The sequence below is a fragment of the Fusarium flagelliforme genome, assembly GCF_020744385.1.
Source record: "Fusarium flagelliforme strain FIESC 12 MPI-CAGE-AA-0113 chromosome Unknown B0J16scaffold_1, whole genome shotgun sequence".
NCBI lineage: Eukaryota > Fungi > Ascomycota > Sordariomycetes > Hypocreales > Nectriaceae > Fusarium > Fusarium flagelliforme.
In genome coordinates, this window is record NW_025763503.1 from 4,883,634 (window position 1) to 4,903,148 (window position 19,515).

General features: G+C 47.8%; 6 protein-coding genes across 6 annotated transcripts; 4 read left to right on the forward strand and 2 right to left on the reverse strand.

The window, feature by feature from the left end:
- Positions 1-3,888: 3,888 nt before the first annotated feature.
- Positions 3,889-4,974, forward strand: B0J16DRAFT_279338 (S-adenosyl-L-methionine-dependent methyltransferase). Its single transcript, XM_046123858.1, has 2 exons — positions 3,889-4,504; positions 4,562-4,974. The coding sequence occupies exons 1-2, from the start codon at positions 4,036-4,038 to the stop codon at positions 4,765-4,767; spliced, it is 675 nt and encodes a 224-aa protein (XP_045989533.1). The 5' UTR covers positions 3,889-4,035; the 3' UTR covers positions 4,768-4,974.
- A 2,368-nt stretch (positions 4,975-7,342) lies between these two features.
- B0J16DRAFT_257274 (uncharacterized protein) lies at positions 7,343-9,235 on the forward strand (the record flags this gene model as incomplete). Its single annotated transcript, XM_046123143.1, has 2 exons — positions 7,343-8,924; positions 8,976-9,235. 2 exons carry the CDS (start codon positions 7,343-7,345, stop codon positions 9,233-9,235), a joined length of 1,842 nt encoding a protein of 613 aa, XP_045989534.1.
- Positions 9,236-9,570: 335 nt separating this feature from the next.
- B0J16DRAFT_367045 (PIG-M-domain-containing protein) lies at positions 9,571-11,188 on the reverse strand. The gene is made up of 2 exons (XM_046130113.1): positions 10,002-11,188; positions 9,571-9,949 (listed from the first exon to the last, which is right to left on the reverse strand). Exons 1-2 carry the CDS (start codon positions 10,983-10,985, stop codon positions 9,665-9,667), a joined length of 1,269 nt encoding a protein of 422 aa, XP_045989535.1. The 5' UTR covers positions 10,986-11,188; the 3' UTR covers positions 9,571-9,664.
- A 90-nt stretch (positions 11,189-11,278) lies between these two features.
- On the forward strand, positions 11,279-12,531 carry B0J16DRAFT_329302 (Translin). The gene is made up of 3 exons (XM_046126315.1): positions 11,279-11,555; positions 11,614-11,631; positions 11,684-12,531. Exons 1-3 carry the CDS (start codon positions 11,362-11,364, stop codon positions 12,246-12,248), a joined length of 777 nt encoding a protein of 258 aa, XP_045989536.1. The 5' UTR covers positions 11,279-11,361; the 3' UTR covers positions 12,249-12,531.
- A 765-nt stretch (positions 12,532-13,296) lies between these two features.
- Positions 13,297-15,893, forward strand: B0J16DRAFT_279351 (uncharacterized protein). The gene is made up of 3 exons (XM_046123859.1): positions 13,297-13,482; positions 13,541-13,801; positions 13,854-15,893. The coding sequence occupies exons 1-3, from the start codon at positions 13,357-13,359 to the stop codon at positions 15,696-15,698; spliced, it is 2,232 nt and encodes a 743-aa protein (XP_045989537.1). The 5' UTR covers positions 13,297-13,356; the 3' UTR covers positions 15,699-15,893.
- A 58-nt stretch (positions 15,894-15,951) lies between these two features.
- Positions 15,952-18,910, reverse strand: B0J16DRAFT_329304 (uncharacterized protein). Its single transcript, XM_046126316.1, has 6 exons — positions 18,420-18,910; positions 17,781-18,364; positions 17,312-17,733; positions 17,155-17,249; positions 16,937-17,105; positions 15,952-16,879 (listed from the first exon to the last, which is right to left on the reverse strand). The coding sequence occupies exons 1-6, from the start codon at positions 18,824-18,826 to the stop codon at positions 16,166-16,168; spliced, it is 2,391 nt and encodes a 796-aa protein (XP_045989538.1). The 5' UTR covers positions 18,827-18,910; the 3' UTR covers positions 15,952-16,165.
- Between the last annotated feature and the right edge of the window lie 605 nt (positions 18,911-19,515).

Below are 19,515 nucleotides of genomic sequence, written 5' to 3' on the forward strand. Positions count from 1 at the left end.
GAACCCCTTGGAACCCTCAGGATTTTCTCTTCTAGGTGGGTTTGTCAATGCATATGCCTGTTCGCCCATCTTCTTTATTCGAATCAGCTGAATATAGACAAATATCTGGCACACTTATAGCGGCAGTGAATCGAGGACGAAACCATATTTGCTTTGAAGAAGTCATAACGGCGTTTGTAACTGTAAGGGCATCTGATCAAAGGTCATGATTGATTGGTACACCGAAGATTGGCGTTTGACTGTTGTTTCTCAGAAACACCGAAGTAGCCCGCAACAACAGCGCGGCCCTTTCTCTCGTCCGCAAAGCGTTGGGCGAGAAGAACCGTTACTGTTGCCGAAAAACGGCAGCCCCAATCACCACCACCAATGGCAGAGAACTAAACCCGCCTCCACTGTAAAGTTGATAGTTGGCGCGTCGCCTGTTACGGTAGATGGCCAGCAATTCAGTTCGGTACTCTCAGTGCCTGAAGCGGCAAGATTAGTGATGAGCTAATCTTGATGGCCTGAGCAAGGGGTAGTCAGTAGCGAAAACCAAGTGCCTCCCTCAGGATAGTCGTGATCTTGGCTAGCTTGTGTTGTCAGCTGGTCTTTGCAGTTCAACCCCAGATATCTGCATCTCAAGATGAAGCCGCACCAACAAGGCCAAGCCTCAAGCCAAGGACGACACCGAGAAACATTACTGCGCATCGTAGCCATCAAAAAACACAACTGTTTTGTCCCTCGTTGGAGAAAACCTCGATAATGCAGTGCAATTGGCGGCCAACACAAAACCCCAATGTCACATCATTACCGAGTATCCACCCATTGGAAACCAGCCAAGCCCATCTCGCCTTTCAAGCCACCCAAGCAAGAATCGGCGCTTGGTAGCCCCTGGACTACCCCTGTCAATCTCAAGTTTGAAACAGCAACGCTAGTCTTTGGCGTCTGCACCTGCAAGGTACAAGTCGATTCGGTTGGTCCATGAAGGCTTTTACCACGCGGCGTCTGGTGTTCAAACAGCCCTTACTCCAAGCGCCCGGTGGTGACAAACGCCATCTGTGGCCGAATTTGGAGTGGTACGTGTCCAAGGCAAGACAGTATCTTTGTGCTGTTTGTCCTGGTCGGAGAAAAGTTTTGCATCTGTTCAGGGTCAAGTCGGTCTAGCGTATGGAAGACTCACCGTTAACAAATGACCCAGGGGCTGTCTGGACATGGACATTCCTGAAGGGGTATCTGATGGCCGAACACACCAGATGATGAACATCGCGGGGGTTAACAACCCCGGGCTGTCGGGGATAGAATAGGTAAGTTTCTATGCAGGTCACGGGCCCATAGTGTCTCGAAGATGGCCAGGGCAGGGTTTTTCGCGTCGAGATTTGGTGTGGCTCGACGTTAAAGCAAGGCAAATCCTCAAGGCCCTGGGTGATTAGCGATCTTGAGACAGCTCGGAGAAATCGACCTTCTCTAACAAGACCAGCATTAAAGTGGAATTCGTCTGCTGTCGTTACTTTTAGACGGGTATTTCTGTGACGAGATGACACTAGATAAGGCCAGGGTGGATTGTGCGCCGTTGAAACGTAAGGCAAATCGAAGCGACTGTTACTTGATCACTGATGAATTGGTTCGGGAATAACCTCTGTTCCATTGTCGACGTTGGATGTTTCAGTAGCGTTGCAACTCAATGGTTTGTTTACTTGCTGAAGCGATTTGCACTTCGGTAGGTGGGAGCGAGGAAGTCACGTCACCTGCCTTCCATTCTCAGAAACATGATTCAGTTACTGTCAACGGTGGTGAACCAGGGAAGGAGCGACTCCAAAAAAGCAACTTACGTACTGATTTCACAACGTGGAGCCGTCGAGTAAAGTCTAATAGATTGCCAAGTTTATTCAGACGACAAATCATTTTCCAGGTTCTTGCCATCAACATTCATTCACTTTTGCCTCTCTTCGTATCTTGACACAGATACAAAAACAATGCACCAATTTGGCACAACAGACACTCACAAAGACGATCGAGGCTTCTTGTTTTAGAACGATGACGCTTTGAAACCTGCAGAATCTCATCTCTACAGTCTGGATCGTCTCAAGAAGCACTTGACACAGAGTGATCCTTGTCCTATAACATACCCTCTTAACTTCGCCCACAAAAAGCCCAGTGATTCCCACCACCAAAGTGACATGAGAAGTCGGAAAAGCGGCAAGTGATTGCGCAGCTGTTTCGATCATATGTAAACCTGTTTAATTTTCCCGTCAAACGATGCTACATAATTAACATGATGTGTTTACTTGTCTTCAGCTAGTATTGCGTGCGTGTGATGTGTCACAGTTCCCTTCCCTAAGTCGGCTCGGGGCGGAGATCAACGGATATTAAGACCACATCAGCACCCTGGGCTTGAGTATATACGCGTTCAATAGACTATAGTTTCACTCTATTGGTCTACACAGTTCTATATGTCTTCGTGCCAAGTCTATATGGGGTACTCCGTACCTGAGACTATGCCTAGGGACGAGAAATGAAGGACAAGACGAACAGGGGTCGCAGGACCGACAACAGCAGGTGGTTTCTATCCTAGAATATATCACGGCTTTCGCCTGTGACTTGGAACACCAAGTCCGCTGTAAATGTTTCTTCTATGTCGAAAAGGCAGGCGCGCCAATAGATTATACGGCGGCTATTATCCTCCACAAACTGGATGAATTGTCTGGAAACAGGAGAAGACACTGACACATATAACGTCAAGAGATCTCAAACAGCTAGCTCGATGTGGCACACAACTCCTCAACCTTGAGTCCCGAGGCTTTCTTTTGTCTAGAAGCGGCCTTGACCGTGATACTTCAAGGCTGGGCAGGCTCAACCGTAGCCTTCTTCATGCGCCCCTTTTTCGGCCAAGAGGTCGCAATTCTGGTCTATTGTCCGTACATCTATATTTTCTTACAGTAATAGGAGCTAGCATTGAAAGCCAAGATGCCAATGTTATAGCCGCGATGGTCTCGACCGCTCTTGCAATGAGTTCTCCGAGGAAGTCCTCCCACAAGCCGCTTCCATTACGCCTCTGTCCCATGTCACCCTTTTTGCCAATGCCCTCAGTTACCTACTAGCGTCTCAAATACCGGGCCAAGATACGAATGCAATTTTGGCTAGTGATGGGCATGACTGGATAGTTTCTGCCCTTTTACTCTCGGCAGGCGGCAGCATTTCCTATCGAGTCACGGCTCTACGACGACCGATTTAGGTTCTTGGTGCAGTCTCGCGGTTCCAACAAAAGGAGACTAACCAAGGCCACATCTTTCAGTGATTTGATGCATTGGACGGACTAACGTCACAGAAAGGCTTCAACGCATCGACTCCAATCCAACCAAGCATGGTGCTCCTATCAAAGACTGGTTCGCTGTTCTCCAGGAACCTTCCTATGTTTATTGTGACCGCATTCTACAAGAAGAGCAAAACTTCTAAGGGCAGATATCTTGGATCGTTATTCAATGTTTCAAGATGATATATCGTTCTCAGTACATAGTCCCGCTTGACAAGAGCAAATTGAGTAATGGCTTCCTGACAACACCCAGTCAGATTAAAGGAGAGATATAGTGACCCCAGGAGATTGACTTATCTAAGAATCTCGACCATTCCTGGAGTTCTCTAGTCTGTTCAATAGACAATATTCACAAATTCTACTCAAGTCGCCGCCAAGAATATCAAACTCTCTTGACCAACATTACCGATATGTCGGTATTATGGAATACCCGAAGTTCGGGTTTATTTTCAAGGAATCATCTTGTGGAGTTTGAGGCCGAAGTGAGTCACAGGATGGTACAACATCGGAGACTTCGGGTTTGAATGACTCTATAAGCCGATGAGTGTTCTTGAGGCCGAGGAGCGGGGTTAACTCTTCTCCTCTTCAAGACTTCCGATCCACATTTTGATATCAATATCAAAGCAGGCACTGCATCTTGTCTGACAGTGCTATCATTGAATTATATAAAGTTCAGCCTTTACTCCGAGTCTGGATAGTATCTCTGATTTCAATATCAGACTTCACCTCTAGTGTCAACACGCACAATGCCTGACTACTCTGTTATCGAGACGACTCTGGCTTCTACAGCCGCGAGCTCAAAGACCATCGATCTCCTTCGCAATCTCCACAAGCAAGCTCTCGATGAACCAGCCTACGTCAGCACAGATGGCCCAGCATCTACCGCTCTTGACAAGTTTGTCGCCCTTGATCCTGACAAGTGTGCCTTCGTATATCTCCTGCTACGTTCCATGAAGGCCCGCTTCGTCGTCGAAGCAGGAACATCCTTTGGCCTCAGCACCATTTATTTAGCTCTAGCAGTTGCACAGAACTCTGGTTCGCAGCCAGGCAAGGTCATTGCTACAGAGAACGAACCCACCAAGGCTGGTCGGGCTCGCGAGTATTGGAGTCAAGCAGGTGATGATATCGAAAAGTTTATTGAATTGCGAGAGGGAGACTTGCGCGAGACGCTCAAGGCGGACTTGCCGGATGAAGTAGACTTCTTGCTTCTCGACAGTGAGTTCTTATCTATTAAAAGTTTCTGTTTGAAAAATGTTGCTGATCGAGTTATAGTTTGGACCCCGCTGGCTCTGCCTACGCTTAAGCTGGTTCAGCCTCGTATGAAGCCAGGTGCTACGGTTGTGGTAGATAACACGGAGGCTGCCAAGTCGGGTTATAAGGATCTCATGGCTTACTTGAACGACTCTGCGAATGGCTTCAAGCTCTCGACGATTCCATATTCCGGAGGTCTCTTAATGGCTGTCTATGTTGGGAACTAGATAACCCGCCACTGCAGTCAAGAGATTTGATGATGGGGATTAGTCTTTCTTCATAGGCTGTCAACTCTTTATAAGCTTATCTTATCACAGCAACATTGAACTTCTCTACTCGAGAAGCTTGCCCGGATTTGCTACTCTGAGTGTCCGACTAGTGATACCAACTGATAATATCACGTTGGTAGCTAAACTCCTAAGATTCAATGGCATATTTTTGTTGTCGATGGCACTCTTGCGCGCAGTTTCCTGAGTGAGGTGGTTGTCAATGTAGTCACATGTTCTAACCGTGATCTCTGTCACTGAAGGTGGGTTCGGCATTTGGTCATGTATGGAGACGCTATCAGTTTTCAATATTATGACAGGGATCATCATGCAGCAGGAAGATCATCGGCAATTGATGAAGATCATGAATTATACGGGTCGTGACATGTCTGAAAGCATGGTGTCAATCACATCAAGCCCAGCTTCATTTGGAAAATCATTTGTTTTGGACAAAATGTGACGTTTAACGCTCGACCAGTGTTACGATATAGGGTAACTCTGCCACGAAGATCGAAATCTTATGCGCAAGTCTGGGATTACGATGACCAATGTGCAATAAGAATGGGACTTAATCGACTCATTTCAAGAACAATTAGCCATGTTTCAGATTCAAGGTTCATCTGGTTGCTCCGTCCAACTGTCTATTCACAATGTGCTTCTGGAATGAATCATCGATAGTGTCTAAGACTAGCGAGTCGATGCGGATAACCCGTCAACAGGAAAAGAGACGGGGAATAAGCAAACAGATGGAGCATGGCGCGGCGCTAACAGGTGGTTCCATCTTCAGGGTCTTGCAGGGGGTCAAGAATTGGCGAGAAGATGCGGTTCCTTTGCTTCTAGACGAGAGAGAATGTGAGGGGATTAGACTAGACTAGACTAGACTGGAAAACAACTGGGCAGATGGAGGTTGGGAATTGATAGTTAAAGTTTGAAGGTGTCTTGTGCCCAATGACGTGATAAAAGTTGCTGATTCAGTTGGTGCATTAGCATCCAAGAAACCTGGGCTGAGACTGAGGAGCTGGCACAAAGTGAGGCGTCCCTCTTGTTCGGCTTATGTAGGCTTGGGTGTCCACTCTATGATCGCCTGTCCACTGCATTTTGCTGCGGTTGTGGTTACAGTTACAGTTACAGTACAGCGAAGAGTGGAGGTCCAAGGTTTGTCAGTACCTAGACGGAGAAGACCGAGCAGACGATGAGAAGGGATCAACATGACAAAGAACTCATAGTAATTTCCTTGTTACCATAGAAGCTTAGCTTTCATTGCCTGGTTACCCAGACGTCGTTACAAGCAAAATTCCTCTTGCACTTCCACATGCCTGCCTCTTGGTCTTGGATGGATGGATGGATCCTCTACCCAGTCCTAGGCTGCAGAACAGTGGAGTAAGACTCCCCGTTGCCGCTAATAAGCACGCGACCTCCACTCACTTAGGTTCTTTGATAACGATGTGATCCATCTTGGGACAATGGCAGCGGCAGTTTGTTGACCGGAATACTACAGTACAGTGCAGTACTGAGACTCAAGATAAGATGCCGATAATCACGGCCACGTCGTCACCTGAGAGATCACACACGCACACACGAGATCTTTCACTGCCACTTTGGAAACATAAACAAAGCATCCATACCCAGGTTACACGTAACCGCGCGCTGGGCTAGGCAGTGACAGACTAAAAAGAAAGATTCATCACAAAGTTTGGTTCGGGGTATTTCCAATTGGCAGAGTAGGTTAGAATAAACAAGGTCAGAATAGTTTCCATACAGTCCATAACTTCCAAGGACAGGACAGAGGACAGCACAGGACTTTATAACTGCCCGAAGTGAGGGAGGGAGGGGTAAGGTAGAGGTACACTCCCGTCAGTCAGTTAAGTCGCATTTGCGCTGTTCAGGCTCTTCTGCGCTGAGAGATGGTGCTAATCAACGCCTCCCAATCCCCCCAATCTCAATTCTAATGCCAATCTAATTCCTTCTCATCCATCCATATTTTCCCCCTTCCCTTTTTTTTCCTTTCTTTTTTCTTCTTCCCTTCCATAAGATATCCTAGGAATCAAAATTATTGATTGTTCAACCCTGGTTTCGGGGTTTCCATCCCATCGGGTCTTGTCTCGTGTCGTATCGTATCGTATTTATTCGTCACATTTCCTTTTTTTATTACTACCTGCCCATTCTTCCCCTCCCTGGAAACGCCCAAGGTCCAGGCCACCAGTCGCCTGTTCTCCTTCCCATCCCTCCCGTTCGTTCCCTTGTGGTTCCTGTTTCTGCGTACTGTACATACACAGCCCTACCTTACCTTGGACTCAAACTCCAGCCCTCTTCATTTGCATCTGCCAACAACAGAATTCGCTTCGTCGCCTCATTTTATTCCTCCTGAACCTTCCTCAATCATCCAACAACCGCCGTGCCATCGTCTGCCAATTACCGTCAACGTAACTCCAGCCCTCTGAGATGCAATACGAGCCGGCCTTGGAGGCATCTTATAGAGCACCTTAAACTGCAGCCCGATAACGATATCGATATGGGAGACTCTATCAGCGAACCCATGGACACCGCCGATGACGGCCATACTGGCCCTCGTGCGCCTTGTCCTACCTCTATTACTGCATCTGCCCTTCTGCCTATCCGAGATGGCTATTCACCACGTAGAAACGACTTTAACGACAATCGAGACGACGATGCGGATTCCGATACTGAATTCGCCTCCATCATGGTTTCGTCCATGTTAACCGGCATTCACAACACCGCATCCAACCCCGTCTCTCCTGGCTCTTCCAGCCCTTCTCACGATCAAGCCAAGACATCCGATTTTGTACCTCCCACGAGACCGAGCAGCACACCTTTCCCTCATCCCGATCGACGACACTCCAAGCCATGCTGTTTGAGCGGCTTCTCGCACGGCGCCGATGAGAACCCTGCGACAGATTCTACAGCTTCGCTTGACGCTGAGCCGGTGGTCTCACATCCAGAAACCAATTTCAACGATCTGCCGATTGAAGTTCATGAAGCCATCTTGGACCACCTTTTTGGATATCGAGTTTCCGCTACATCCCGGAGTTCGATGGCCGTGTCGTGTATCACTAAGAGTTGGGGAACAGCGCTTAGACACTCTAGAAGAAGGGAACTGACAGCGCTGGCGCTTGTGAGTGGTGTTTGGCGAGTTCTCGTTCAGCAACGGCTCTATCGCCATATTAAACTCAAAGCGACTGTGGATTGTCTTGAAGATGCCATGGTGCACTTGGCCATGCATGAGCATTTGCAAGTTTATGTGAAGCATATTGAGATTTGGTTTCCTGTTTTCCAACCTACGTACGGACCAGTCGCTCTCTCTAACAGTTTGACGCTGCCTACAGTGACGATGGAAGGATTAACCAACGCGACATACACTCTACCAGGCAATAACTGCACACTTGAGCAGGTTTTCCAGTTTGTTGGACAGACTCTGCCACAGGCGAGAGTTTTGACTTTGGAAGGAGGTGAGCGACGCAAGGCGCCTAGAGTTCTTCACTTTCCCGAACAAAGGATCGACCCAGCTATCTATAAATCGCTACCGACACTTCACTCGGTACAGACCCTGGTAACGAGGGGCCAGTGGAATCTGATGAGGGACAACCAGGACTTTGCGACAATTTTGAACGCGCTACCAGGTCTTTACGAGTGGCAGGGTTCGTATAGTAAACCGAAGTCTAAAAGCTACATCACCATGGCCGAGTTCCTTCCACAGCTTCCACGCCACATTACGAATTTAAGCCTTTGCCTTGAGAGCGATTATCGAAGGGAGGGGGTCATGCCTCCATTCTACTCAAAGGTTGTCCAGAAGACGCACATCTGCGCGAGAATGGCCGAAGCACTGCCCTCACTGGAGCATTTGGCCTATACTGGCCGTGTCTGCCACCAATTCTTTGACATAGCCATGCGATCTACAGACCCACGAAACTCCCGACTCAAGACACTGGACTTGACTGTCAAGAATTGCTGCCGCTACAACACTGCCTTCCATGAGGCTGGTTCCGGCATTCAAGATATGGGATTCATCGATGCATTTGAGAGACTGGTGTTGTCGGCAATCCGGTCACTGGAAAAGCTCAGTGGGGTGGTCTACTTGAGGATTCGATTTGTTGATCTCGGTTCGTTTCTCTGGTAACTCGACCCTTCGTCATTGACTAACACACTTGTAGATTCTGTGCTTCCACCTCTTAACCCCTTCTTCATCATGCGCAACGGTGCATGCTCCGGCGTATGGAGTGAGAGAATCATAGCCGAGATGGGACGCGTCCGCCCAGACGTCCAATTCACAGAATTGAGCGAGTCATTTGGCAACATTGTATACAATAAGGATGGAAGAATGGTCATCACACCCGAACCTCCGAAGACGAGGATAACGTCACTAAAGTTATCAAACTACCAATCTCTTGCGACAGGCATTACCATCCAGTAAGCAGATAAGTCGCCATACTGCAACGGAGAAAGAATTTGAGAGATCCTCAAAACTCGCGAATTACTTCGTTCCGCATCATTGTTTTTATTTTTGAGCAGGCGTTGAAGGATTGGACTTTGGTTGAATGGTAAGCTGTTAATCGAACCACATACCCAGGAGGTGGGAGTTTTGAGGGCGCATGGACATATGGGAATGCGGACTTGGCTTTGAGAAGAATTTGCTTGGGATTTGTCAAAAAAATGATGAAGAATGGAATAAAGTGTAGCGAGCTTCTAACGTGGCTTTCATATACCATACGATACTGGCGATGCTATAATTGGTGAATAAATTGTTTGGCATTTAGTTTATATGTATCGACAGTGAACCAGTGACGTCTGTTGCCCGCTGCCGTTAATGCTGTCCAGGTGAACAGCACACATTAAAGGTCCTCTACTCAACGTGGAACTTGACAGTTGATCTAGTCGACTGACTTGCACCATCGCTGATGATGACACCCAAAATCCAGCAGTTGACCAAGAAAAATCCAAGCGAGGCAAGCCAGAGACCAGGGTAGAACGTGCTAACACCCAGAAACTCGAGCTCATATCCTTGCTGCAACCAAGCGGCTTGAGAAACGATCCAGAGTAACAGAGCAGAGATGCCGAGTTTGCCATTTCGCAAAAAGGACGAGTTAGGGAGGTAAATTGGCAGGAAAATCATGTACCACAGGAAGTACTGATTATCAATGTCAGTAAGTGGAAGTCAAGCAAGTAGTGAGGCTTCTTACCTGAGAAGTGCAGACCTTGTTGAATGTAACAAAAGCAAAGGTTTGAGCCATCATGGATGTTGCAAGATCGCGCTTGGCAAGGGCGAGAGGGATGAGAACACATGAGAGAAGCAGTTGAGGGAAGAAAGCAAACGATTCGACGCGGAACGTAGGCGCAGCGTGAGCGGGTGTTGCGGAAGTAAGATACAGCAAGACATTGTAAGGCGAGAAGTTGTGACGATGATCAATCCTTGTAACGTGGTGGAAGTAAGTGTGAACAAGGAAGGGAGTCTCATAGATGGCGAACATGATGAGGTTGAGGATCATGAAGGTGATGAGACTGAGAAGGCCAAACTTGAGACGGTCCGGTGTAAAGAAATTTGAGACTGTTTCCTTAACAGATGAAGGCTGACGGGCAGGTTTTGTCTCCTTGCCCAAACGTGCATCGTCCATCCACCAAATGATCGCTGGCGCATAGATGAAAGGGTAAATCTTGAAGTGAACCGACACTCCTAGAATGATAGCTGCAAGGCTGAGCTTTCGCCTCTCAACAGCCCACAGCAAACCCATCGTCAAGACACCCAACAAACCCTCTGAGCTTCCTCGGGTGCTGATAGTCGCAACCATTGGGTTCCACAACCATAAAGCAGAAAATCCTCCAGCTGTAGCCTCATCCATGCCCCGCCTTCTGAGCACGCGCAAAATGAGCCATCCTGCGAGCAGATCCGCCCCAGCAAAGACAAGCTTTCCAAAGGCGGGAAAGTGGACGGTTGGTAGGAGCAGCCAGGCGAGAAGAGGCGTGTAACGGTATGTGTCACGGGCGTACGGCGATAGACCCTCTGCGACGAAGCGCGAAGCGTCGGTGAAGACGAGATAGTCGATGTCCGTGTACTTTAGAGCTGAGTTTGCATCTTGATAGATACCGTAGAAGAGAAGACCCAGACGCAAGATGAGAGATATCGTGAAGAGCGGCGTTGTGCGCAAGAATGGGGCTATTGAAGGCATTGTGAAAGATGACAGTTGGCGGTGTATGTGCGTGAGATGAGCGAGTATGCAGAGTTGGCGAGATTTTAATAGACCATATCTTATAGATAGGACGATCTGTATGAGGTTTTCTCAGCTTGGCTCAATTTTATGTGGTCAGAGCTGTTGTTGTGTGCCAGTCAATGGCAGGTTACAAACGATGAAGTTCCTTCCTGCTTGTGAGGTGACGGACCTTGAGGTGACTGCCAAAAATGGAGAGCTAGCTTAACAATTTCACGTCATCCCTGCAAGCCCGCACTAACAAATCAGGACCCGCCTTCAAACCAACCTCCGACATCATCACCAAAAGAGCTTCACTTTAGTCGTCTCTACTAAGGAAATCATTTCTACAGTCAAAATGTCAGGAGGAGTTAAGAGAGATCGTGATGGTAACGCCCGTGCTAAGAACACGGGCGCGCCGAAGCAGGCTGGACCTAGGGGGAGGTTTCATGATATGTTCGAAGGTTTTCGCGATGAGCTCGATGAGCATCATGATCGACGGGAGAGGATCGTGAAGGCTTCACGAGATGTTACGGCGATGAGTAAGAAGATGTAAGATACCAAAGCAGGATTTTTACTTTTAATTGAACAAATGCTAACCAATTCTCAGTATTTTCACCCTTCAGAGGTGAGCTTCTATTATCGATTAATATCAGTGAATGTCTGCTCACATATCACAGAGTCAAGCATCTCAACAAAGACTTCCCACCTCACATCCAACAAGACATAGACACTCGTCTTGAAGAAATCGCCAAACTTCTCAGCGGTATCGCCCCCGATCTGCAAAACGTCAACCGCTACCGCTACACTTCTCCTCTCCGATGCCTTGAAGAATTCGTCGAGGCCCTCTCTTTCGCACACTACCTCCGCCACCAAACCCTCATCACGCCCACACAGGCCCAAGCTGCCATGCCAATGGAGATTGCTCTAACGCCAAATGACTACATGTACGGTATCTTCGATCTCTTTGGCGAGCTGATGCGCTTCGCGACTGTCACGACAGCCCAGACGGGTGAGCTGGCTGGAAATGGGGAGCGAAACATCATGGGTGATATTCAAGAGCTTGGATGCGCGTTTGAGATTCTTCCGGATGTGCCTACCAAGGATTGGAGAGGCAAGATGGGTGCGATGAGACAGAGTGTTAAGAAGGTTGAGAAGCTGGGCTATGGACTTGTGGTGAGAGGGAGTGAGAGGCCCAAGGGTTGGGTGCCGGATATGAAGGACGATGCTCCTGCGTCGCCATGATGATGGAGATTACGACTTGGTGCGCTGGCAAGTGGGAAAGACGGACTATTGTGGGAGACATCGTATGCTGTGTGGTTGAATTGCTAGAGCTGATTGCTCTGATGTTAAGGGATGTCTCGCTTGACCTATCGGGCCACCACCGTTGCTAAAGAATAAGAAAAACAAATAGCTTCATGTCAAAAGAAAAGAAAATCATGTTCCATGAACAGATTGTGCCGAAATCTTTGATCATCCAAGCCAGGCTTCAAGGTTAGATTGGTTGGAGTCACCTCATGATAGACAGCCAAGGAAGATATACTTGCTGGGTATCCTTGGTAAGCGGTCATTTCTCATTGAATCAGAGTTTACAATAGAAACCGGAAAAATACAAAAACTTGATAAGTATTGTTCGCTGGTGTTTGCAGGCAATAACTGCTGCTGTCCGTGACTGGCACTGAGCTGCCAACCGATTCATAACGGCTAATGAGAGCAGCGACAAGCCAGAAAGACCATTGTTAATTATTCTGAACTGAGTGAGTGACAAACTGCCTGCCTGGATATCTTGGTGTGCGTTCTACTTCATTCACGCTCCTCTTTCATCTCCCCTCTTTGTCTTTCCTCCCTCTGCCTGTTCCTCATCCACCACGGCGTTCCCCTTTCACCTCAATCGCGCAGGAACAAAACTAGGATCAAATGTCATCTTGCATCAAATATTGTTTCTACAAAGAATCACAAAGGCATAATTAAGTCTTTGAATGCGCCGATAGCGGCTCGAAATTATTACTTCACTGCCTGCCTTTTCAGGCACTTCTACAAAATCATTTCATTTCCCCTCCCTCACCAACACGCATCACAGCGATTTTCGTCTACAGAATTCTACCTCTCACCTGCAAGCACGGGGAACAACCTGTGCCGGGTAGTTTTCGTCTGATCTCGTCTCACTATCATATCGCGCACCTTGCCAATCATAGTCGCAGTTCGGCGTCTTGAGCAGGCTTCGTCGGATCCAGGAGTTTGTTTTCGTGGGACTCAAATCACAATGAACGAATCATCAGAAATGGAAAACCCGACCGAAAGCAAAGAACCGTTATGTCGCCGAACGACATTCTTCGTGAATGTCGACTGGCGAATGGGGGCAACACTGGCGACGGCCACAAACATAGTGGGCCAGATGTATGTCGAGTGCCTCGAGCCTGTCGACAGGCTGTACCCATATCCGATTGTCCTTATCCACGGGGATTTCCACACTGGTCAGGTAATTCTGAACCGATACCTTCTCGAGACCGGCCGAAACTAACCCCCAGTAGGTCTAGACGACCAAGCCAGATGGTCAACCCGGTTGGGCCTCGTTTTTTCTGAAGAAAGGGTTTCAAGTGTTGATAGTCGACTTACCTCCCTCGGGTCGCTCCAACTTTTTGACGACTTCTCACTATCTTCATAGAGACGTGGGAGTCACTTCGAGTTCATTGAAAGCACAGGCCGTGGAAACCACACTTACTGCACCCGGTAAACGGAGAGCGCCCCATATACCTCTTCAGTACGAAAAGGCAATCCTCCACAACAAATGGCCAGGCGTAAGCAAATATCTATTAACCTTGTTATTATGCACTTGCTAATCAAGAACAGACTGGACAACGTGGAGATCCCATCTTTGCCAAGTATTGCGCTTCTCTAGTCACGCTACATCTGAATAAAGTCGAACGACAGTCACTCGCCCAGAACGCTCTGCAGGCCCTTCTACGCCATGTCGGGAAGTCAATACTTATTGGAGAAGGATCCGGAGGAACCATGACTTGGCTAGCAGCCGACGTTGAGCCCGATCTTGTCGCAGGAGTCATGGCTGTCGAGCCTGTGGGACCTCCTTTTGGGACAGCATGCCCGAAAGGAGCAAATCCGTATCGCGAGTACAGTCCCTTTATTGAAAGACAGGAGGGAATGAGAATTTATGGGCTGGCTGATATACCCGTCACATATGATCCCCCCACTCACCCTCATGAAGGCTTCGACCCTCCCGCGAAGGATCCTCTAGACTTGATCAAGGCCGTAGCGCCCGATGGAAAGAGCGAATGCTATATGCAACGCAGTGCTAACGGCAAAGTGAACAACAAAGTCCGGCAGCTTATCAATCTCAAGAAGGTTCCCAATTTCGTTCTTACCGCGCACGCCAGCTCGCATGCTATGTACGACTGGGCAACAGTGGCATTCCTGATGCAAGCTGGTGTTACGACCGAATGGGTCAAGCTTGGGGATGTGGGTATCGAAGGCAATGGACATCTGATGTTCCTCGAGACCAACAGCGATGAGATTGCTCAAGTGTTGCTTGGTTGGATCCAAAGGAACGTACTCCCAAAGTCCTTTTCGGAGACGATGGACAAAGTCACGTTGCCAGAGCAAGCCGATGTTGCTGAGATGATTGAACAAGCTCAGAAGAAGGATTCGCCTCCTGTCCTGGCTTGCAATTTGCAACCACCCAAACCAGAGAAATGTACAAACACCCAGCCGGCGGATAATGAGCCGATTGAAGCACCCGCTCTAGCAACACCTCAGATCCTGAGCCCTGAAGTAGCAGAAAGCCGTCCGATCGAAGGGCCACACAAACGAGCTCGATTAGATATTCCAACTACGGCATCTACCCAGCCCCCCACCCCTGCCACGATACAACTGCAGATCCAAAAGGCTCCCAAGGAGGGGCGACTGCCGCGTGGGCAACGAATTTCCACAACACCTCAACAGCAACACATGCCTTCGCCCATGGGTCAGAATATACCTGGCCTCTCCTTGGTGGGACACAGTCATCCAACAGGAGGACCCTCTCAACTGCGACAACAGGCAGAAAGAAGTATACGGTCTCCTTTAGGGAGCCCTGCATTTGGGCTTACAGCCTTTGGGCAAGCTTCCGATCCTTTCCATGACCATCCGAAAGATCTGACAGACGGGCTATCCTTCGGACAGCGACTCAGCTCGGCTCATAGAGAAAACCAGCGTAGTTATACTTACAACAACACTCACACTACAGCTCGATTCGAGTGTTCGACCGGAACCGCTGAGGAAAGCATCGCTGCAATGACCATGAGCCATCCAAGTCGTTTTACATCTGGCTTGGAATACACACCTTCCATGACAAGCCAAATCCACCGCCCTATCATGTCGTATTCGCAGCAACAGATCCCGTATCTTGGGCAACTAGGACATACCCCTCCAGTGAATTTCGCAGGAGAATTCAAGCCAATCTCAACTTCAACTCCAATCGAGAGACCGATGAGTATGATGGGTAATGCTCCCCCTTTCACCCCTCTGGAGTCATTCGCAGGTTTTGGTAGCCGGGGACAAAATCAATTTGGCGGGTTGCCACAGATGACACCTCCCAGTCCATCTCCTGCGCCGAGACAATCCATGAACCCTCTCAGTTATAATCTCGATACGGATATTCCCGTACTGTCGCAGCCGCAAACGAAAGCAAGTCCCAAGTGAGATTAAGGTTATCGAATGCCTCTGAGTATGTGGACGATTTTGGTACGATCAAATTTGCTAGCATGTCCTGGGAAGAATACTGGAGGATTGGAATTCACAGTGAACGGGAAGTCAATGCAAGGCTGGAATGTAATCTCACATTGCCATCTGTTTTCTCGAGCTGATTACACTGAGATTCCTGATATAGAAAACGAGGTGCAGTTAAATAACAAGTTCGATACCATTATCCCGTGACTCACATTCATACTTTCTCCAAGTAAATAGCCTTTTGGTATTGGAAGTTATATACCAGGTTAGTCTTTTGTACTATTGCCGGCCAAGGCGTCCCGTCATGCGGGCTGTGACCTAATGGTCACAGTTTACATGTCTTTTTTTTTCTTCCTCTTAGACGTTGAACTCTATTCGGGACATTTTCCTTGCCTACATTTTGTATTTTCTTGGCTGACATCCTTATCTGTGTGACGCTCTCATAATAGAGCACCACCGTCTTCATCCTCGGAATCAGGCCAAGCGTCCTGTATCCGACTGTCTTCTTCAAATCCATCTTCCTCTTCTGATGTATCATAGTCCGAGACAGCAAAGCATGATATGTCATCACGATCGAAGTCGCTATCGAGGTCGCTATCTTCTTCCCCAGGTTCCAAAGGCGGCCATGGTTTGTCGTCCCAATAAGGACATTCGTTTTCCCTTCCTTTCCACAGCTTCTCGAAATCTTCGCGCGTATAAAACGAGTCATATCTCGGTTTACGGCGTCGATTTTGGCGACGAAACAAGACGATGTTCCAGCCAGAAATATGCAGCGCTGCATCCCAAATGTCTCCGTAACTACCCTCTATCTCATCTCTGAGACCCAACTGGTTATATGCAACATCCGAAACTGATCTCCCTTGGTTGTCTTTTGCATGAGGGTCTGCCCCACTCTGGAGAAGGAATAAAAGACGTTCAAAGCAAACGAAGGTAGAGCCGACGAATTCCAATACCAAGTGAAGGCATGACTCTCCGCCAGGTGCCCGGCCGTTGATGACAGCGCCCATTTCTACGTGACGTTCAAGAATCTTTTTGTCAATGTTCAGACCTGTACAGGCTCTTTGGAATGGTGACAAGCCAAGGTAGTTACGCCAGCCCAGAAACGACGCATATGGAGCAATAAGTCCAGATTGCCAGACCAATGAATGAGTCTCCTAAAGTTTTCTGAGTACACGATACAGATGGGACATTAAACATGATGTGTGACTTACTACGTCATTCGAATAAGTTGCGATAGATTCGAGAAAGCTTTCCAAACCCACTTTGTAAGTTGGGTCAGCTCCGGCCGTCAAAAGTAGCCTGCGGCATGCATTTATGGGCTTGAGAGCCGTCTTGGAGATTTGCGAATCCAAAACCGCGTGGTCCGCTTTCAAGCAATTCCTGCATTATTAGTGATCCAATCGTATATAAAAGCAACGCGTTGACTTACGTGAGCCCTTTTGGTGACCACCGCAACGCTACATGATCAACGTCTAGTCCCTGCTCAATCAAGAATTTACACATCTCTGGCTGTCTCATTGAATACTCGAAAATGACTTGTCAGATCATAGACTGCTCGTGCGATGTTAAGTATAGGCCACACTTACAAACAACAAGGATGCACCTCTTTCATCATGGTCTCGTAGAGAAGCTTCGCCATTTTGTAACATCCGCAAAAGATCTTGTACTCTACCTTGCTTCACGAGGGTGAATACTGGAGATTGTCTTGGGAGAACTCTGTTCACTTGCAGACGTGAGATAGATGAGACGCTGCCTGCTATAACTTCGTTCGTTACTACGGAAGCCACCAACATATGATGGGATCGGTTGTCGGGTAAGAACGTCAGTGACATGATATAATCGGTCAGATGTCCTTCGTTTGATGTTGTCGAGCTCTTTAGGTTTGTTGCGAATCTCGTCCGTTTTCGTTTGAGAAACCTGAAGCTCACTTTCCCTATTCCAATATCGGCCTCTTTGTGGCCTCTGTCTTGGTTTAGGACTCGACCGACAATTCGACAGTTCTCATTACCTTCCCAGTTAATAACTAATGTGCATTTGGGGTGATAGGCAACTGACTTTGGGCGTTGATAGATATTTTGTTCTGTCCAAAAGATCGGCCGAATCGACGCAGCCCCTTGTCCAACTCTTTCTCCAACCTGAGATGTTTCCTGCTTCGAACAGCAGTTATCATGCTGCGCAGATCTTCTATGGCTGATTCTGCGAGTTCATCTTCTTCGGTGTAGACATCGACCGCTTCACGCTTTTTGTCGATCAAGGTGCAGAGACGCTCGATGCTCTCCAACACAGCCTGGTTTGGAGACTGGTTTGTGGTATCTTCCCTGTTGACATTGCTGCTGGCTGATACTTCTCTGGTCGCTTTGCCTTCTGAGATAACAAGATTCTTAAGCTCGTTTAGTTGCGCGATGAAGGTGGCCGAGTCCTTCATGGAGATGGAAGCTTTCGATTCAATTTTCTGTTCAATCGATGACAACTCGTCTTGGACATTTGAATGATTCTCTTTGTATGTGGTTAAGAGGTGTTTCTCGAAAGCCTGTAAGGTTGCCCTTTGTAATTGATCTTGAGACTGTAGCGTAATATCCAGCGTTTGGATGTGCTGCCGAATATGTCTCGTATCGTCCTTGACTTCAGAAACTATGTTCCTGCGTAGATATGTTAGCTTGTCGGATGAGAGATAATGTAGGTGAAAGCACCAACCATGATAATCCAGATAATCTTAAGTTAAGAATGATAACAAGCTGCCCCAGCTCATCTCTTACACGATTCACATCACTCTCGCTCACAACTGTTTTGAGTTGCTTCCAGAAGCGCTTGCCACCACTGTCTCCGGGCGTAGCTTGCAAGCTCACAAGTGACACTGCTCTTGAACAAAGAGCCTGTATACTTTGTTGAATATGTGCATCTAGAGCTGAATCGGCTGATGTAGATGTTGACTGATGAAGTCGTTCTAAGATGTCCTGCACGCGTAGGAAGTCATCTGAAAGCAGTTTCAGAATATCTGGGCCATCTTTAAATGTCGATAGAGCTTCGTGGGTCTCTTTGACGCACTTGAGAGACAGCAGGACAAACTGGGCAACGCTAGCTGCACCGCCTAAAGCTTCCATGATAGTTATCCAGAGTATAAACTTGATGAAAATGAGATGAATCGTTTGGAAACTGAATTCATCGCGAAGCAACCAAGAAAAGAGGCATTGATTTTGTCCCTGAGTATGCCTTGTGCATGTTCGTTGGCGCAATCGCCATGAATCCTTTCATGTCTGGCATCATGGTTCTTGATTGGATGATCCAGCGACAAGGATAATTGTACAACATGACATATTGGGCGCGTAAAATAAAGTGTGTATCACTTGCACAGACAGTATGTTCTGGTCTGGTCTGGTCTGGTCTGGTCTTGTATGATTGACTGTCCGAGCACATAGAGACGAGACGAAATAAAGATGGTGATCTTCACATTGTTCCTGCTCCCCTGGACGTAAACTTGAACCAGTTTAGGGTATCCATATTTGATGAATGTATAAGTTGATGGATGTTGGATTCTTGCAGTGGGGGTATGCTTTGGAAAAATGCATAATGTTTAGATGGCCTTTTGAGAAATGGTATTGAATGCCTAGACGATTGAAGCCTAACATTGATTCGTTTATGGTGGCGGAAGGTGAAGATGATTAATATTGTAGCCGTACTATGGAAGTTGTTCTTGCTTTCCTTCTGTTACTCTCGTGTTGTTTCATTGGTCATATTGATAGCAATGCTCCACTAACGGTACCTGCCTTCGAATCAATGGGAAGCAACCGTC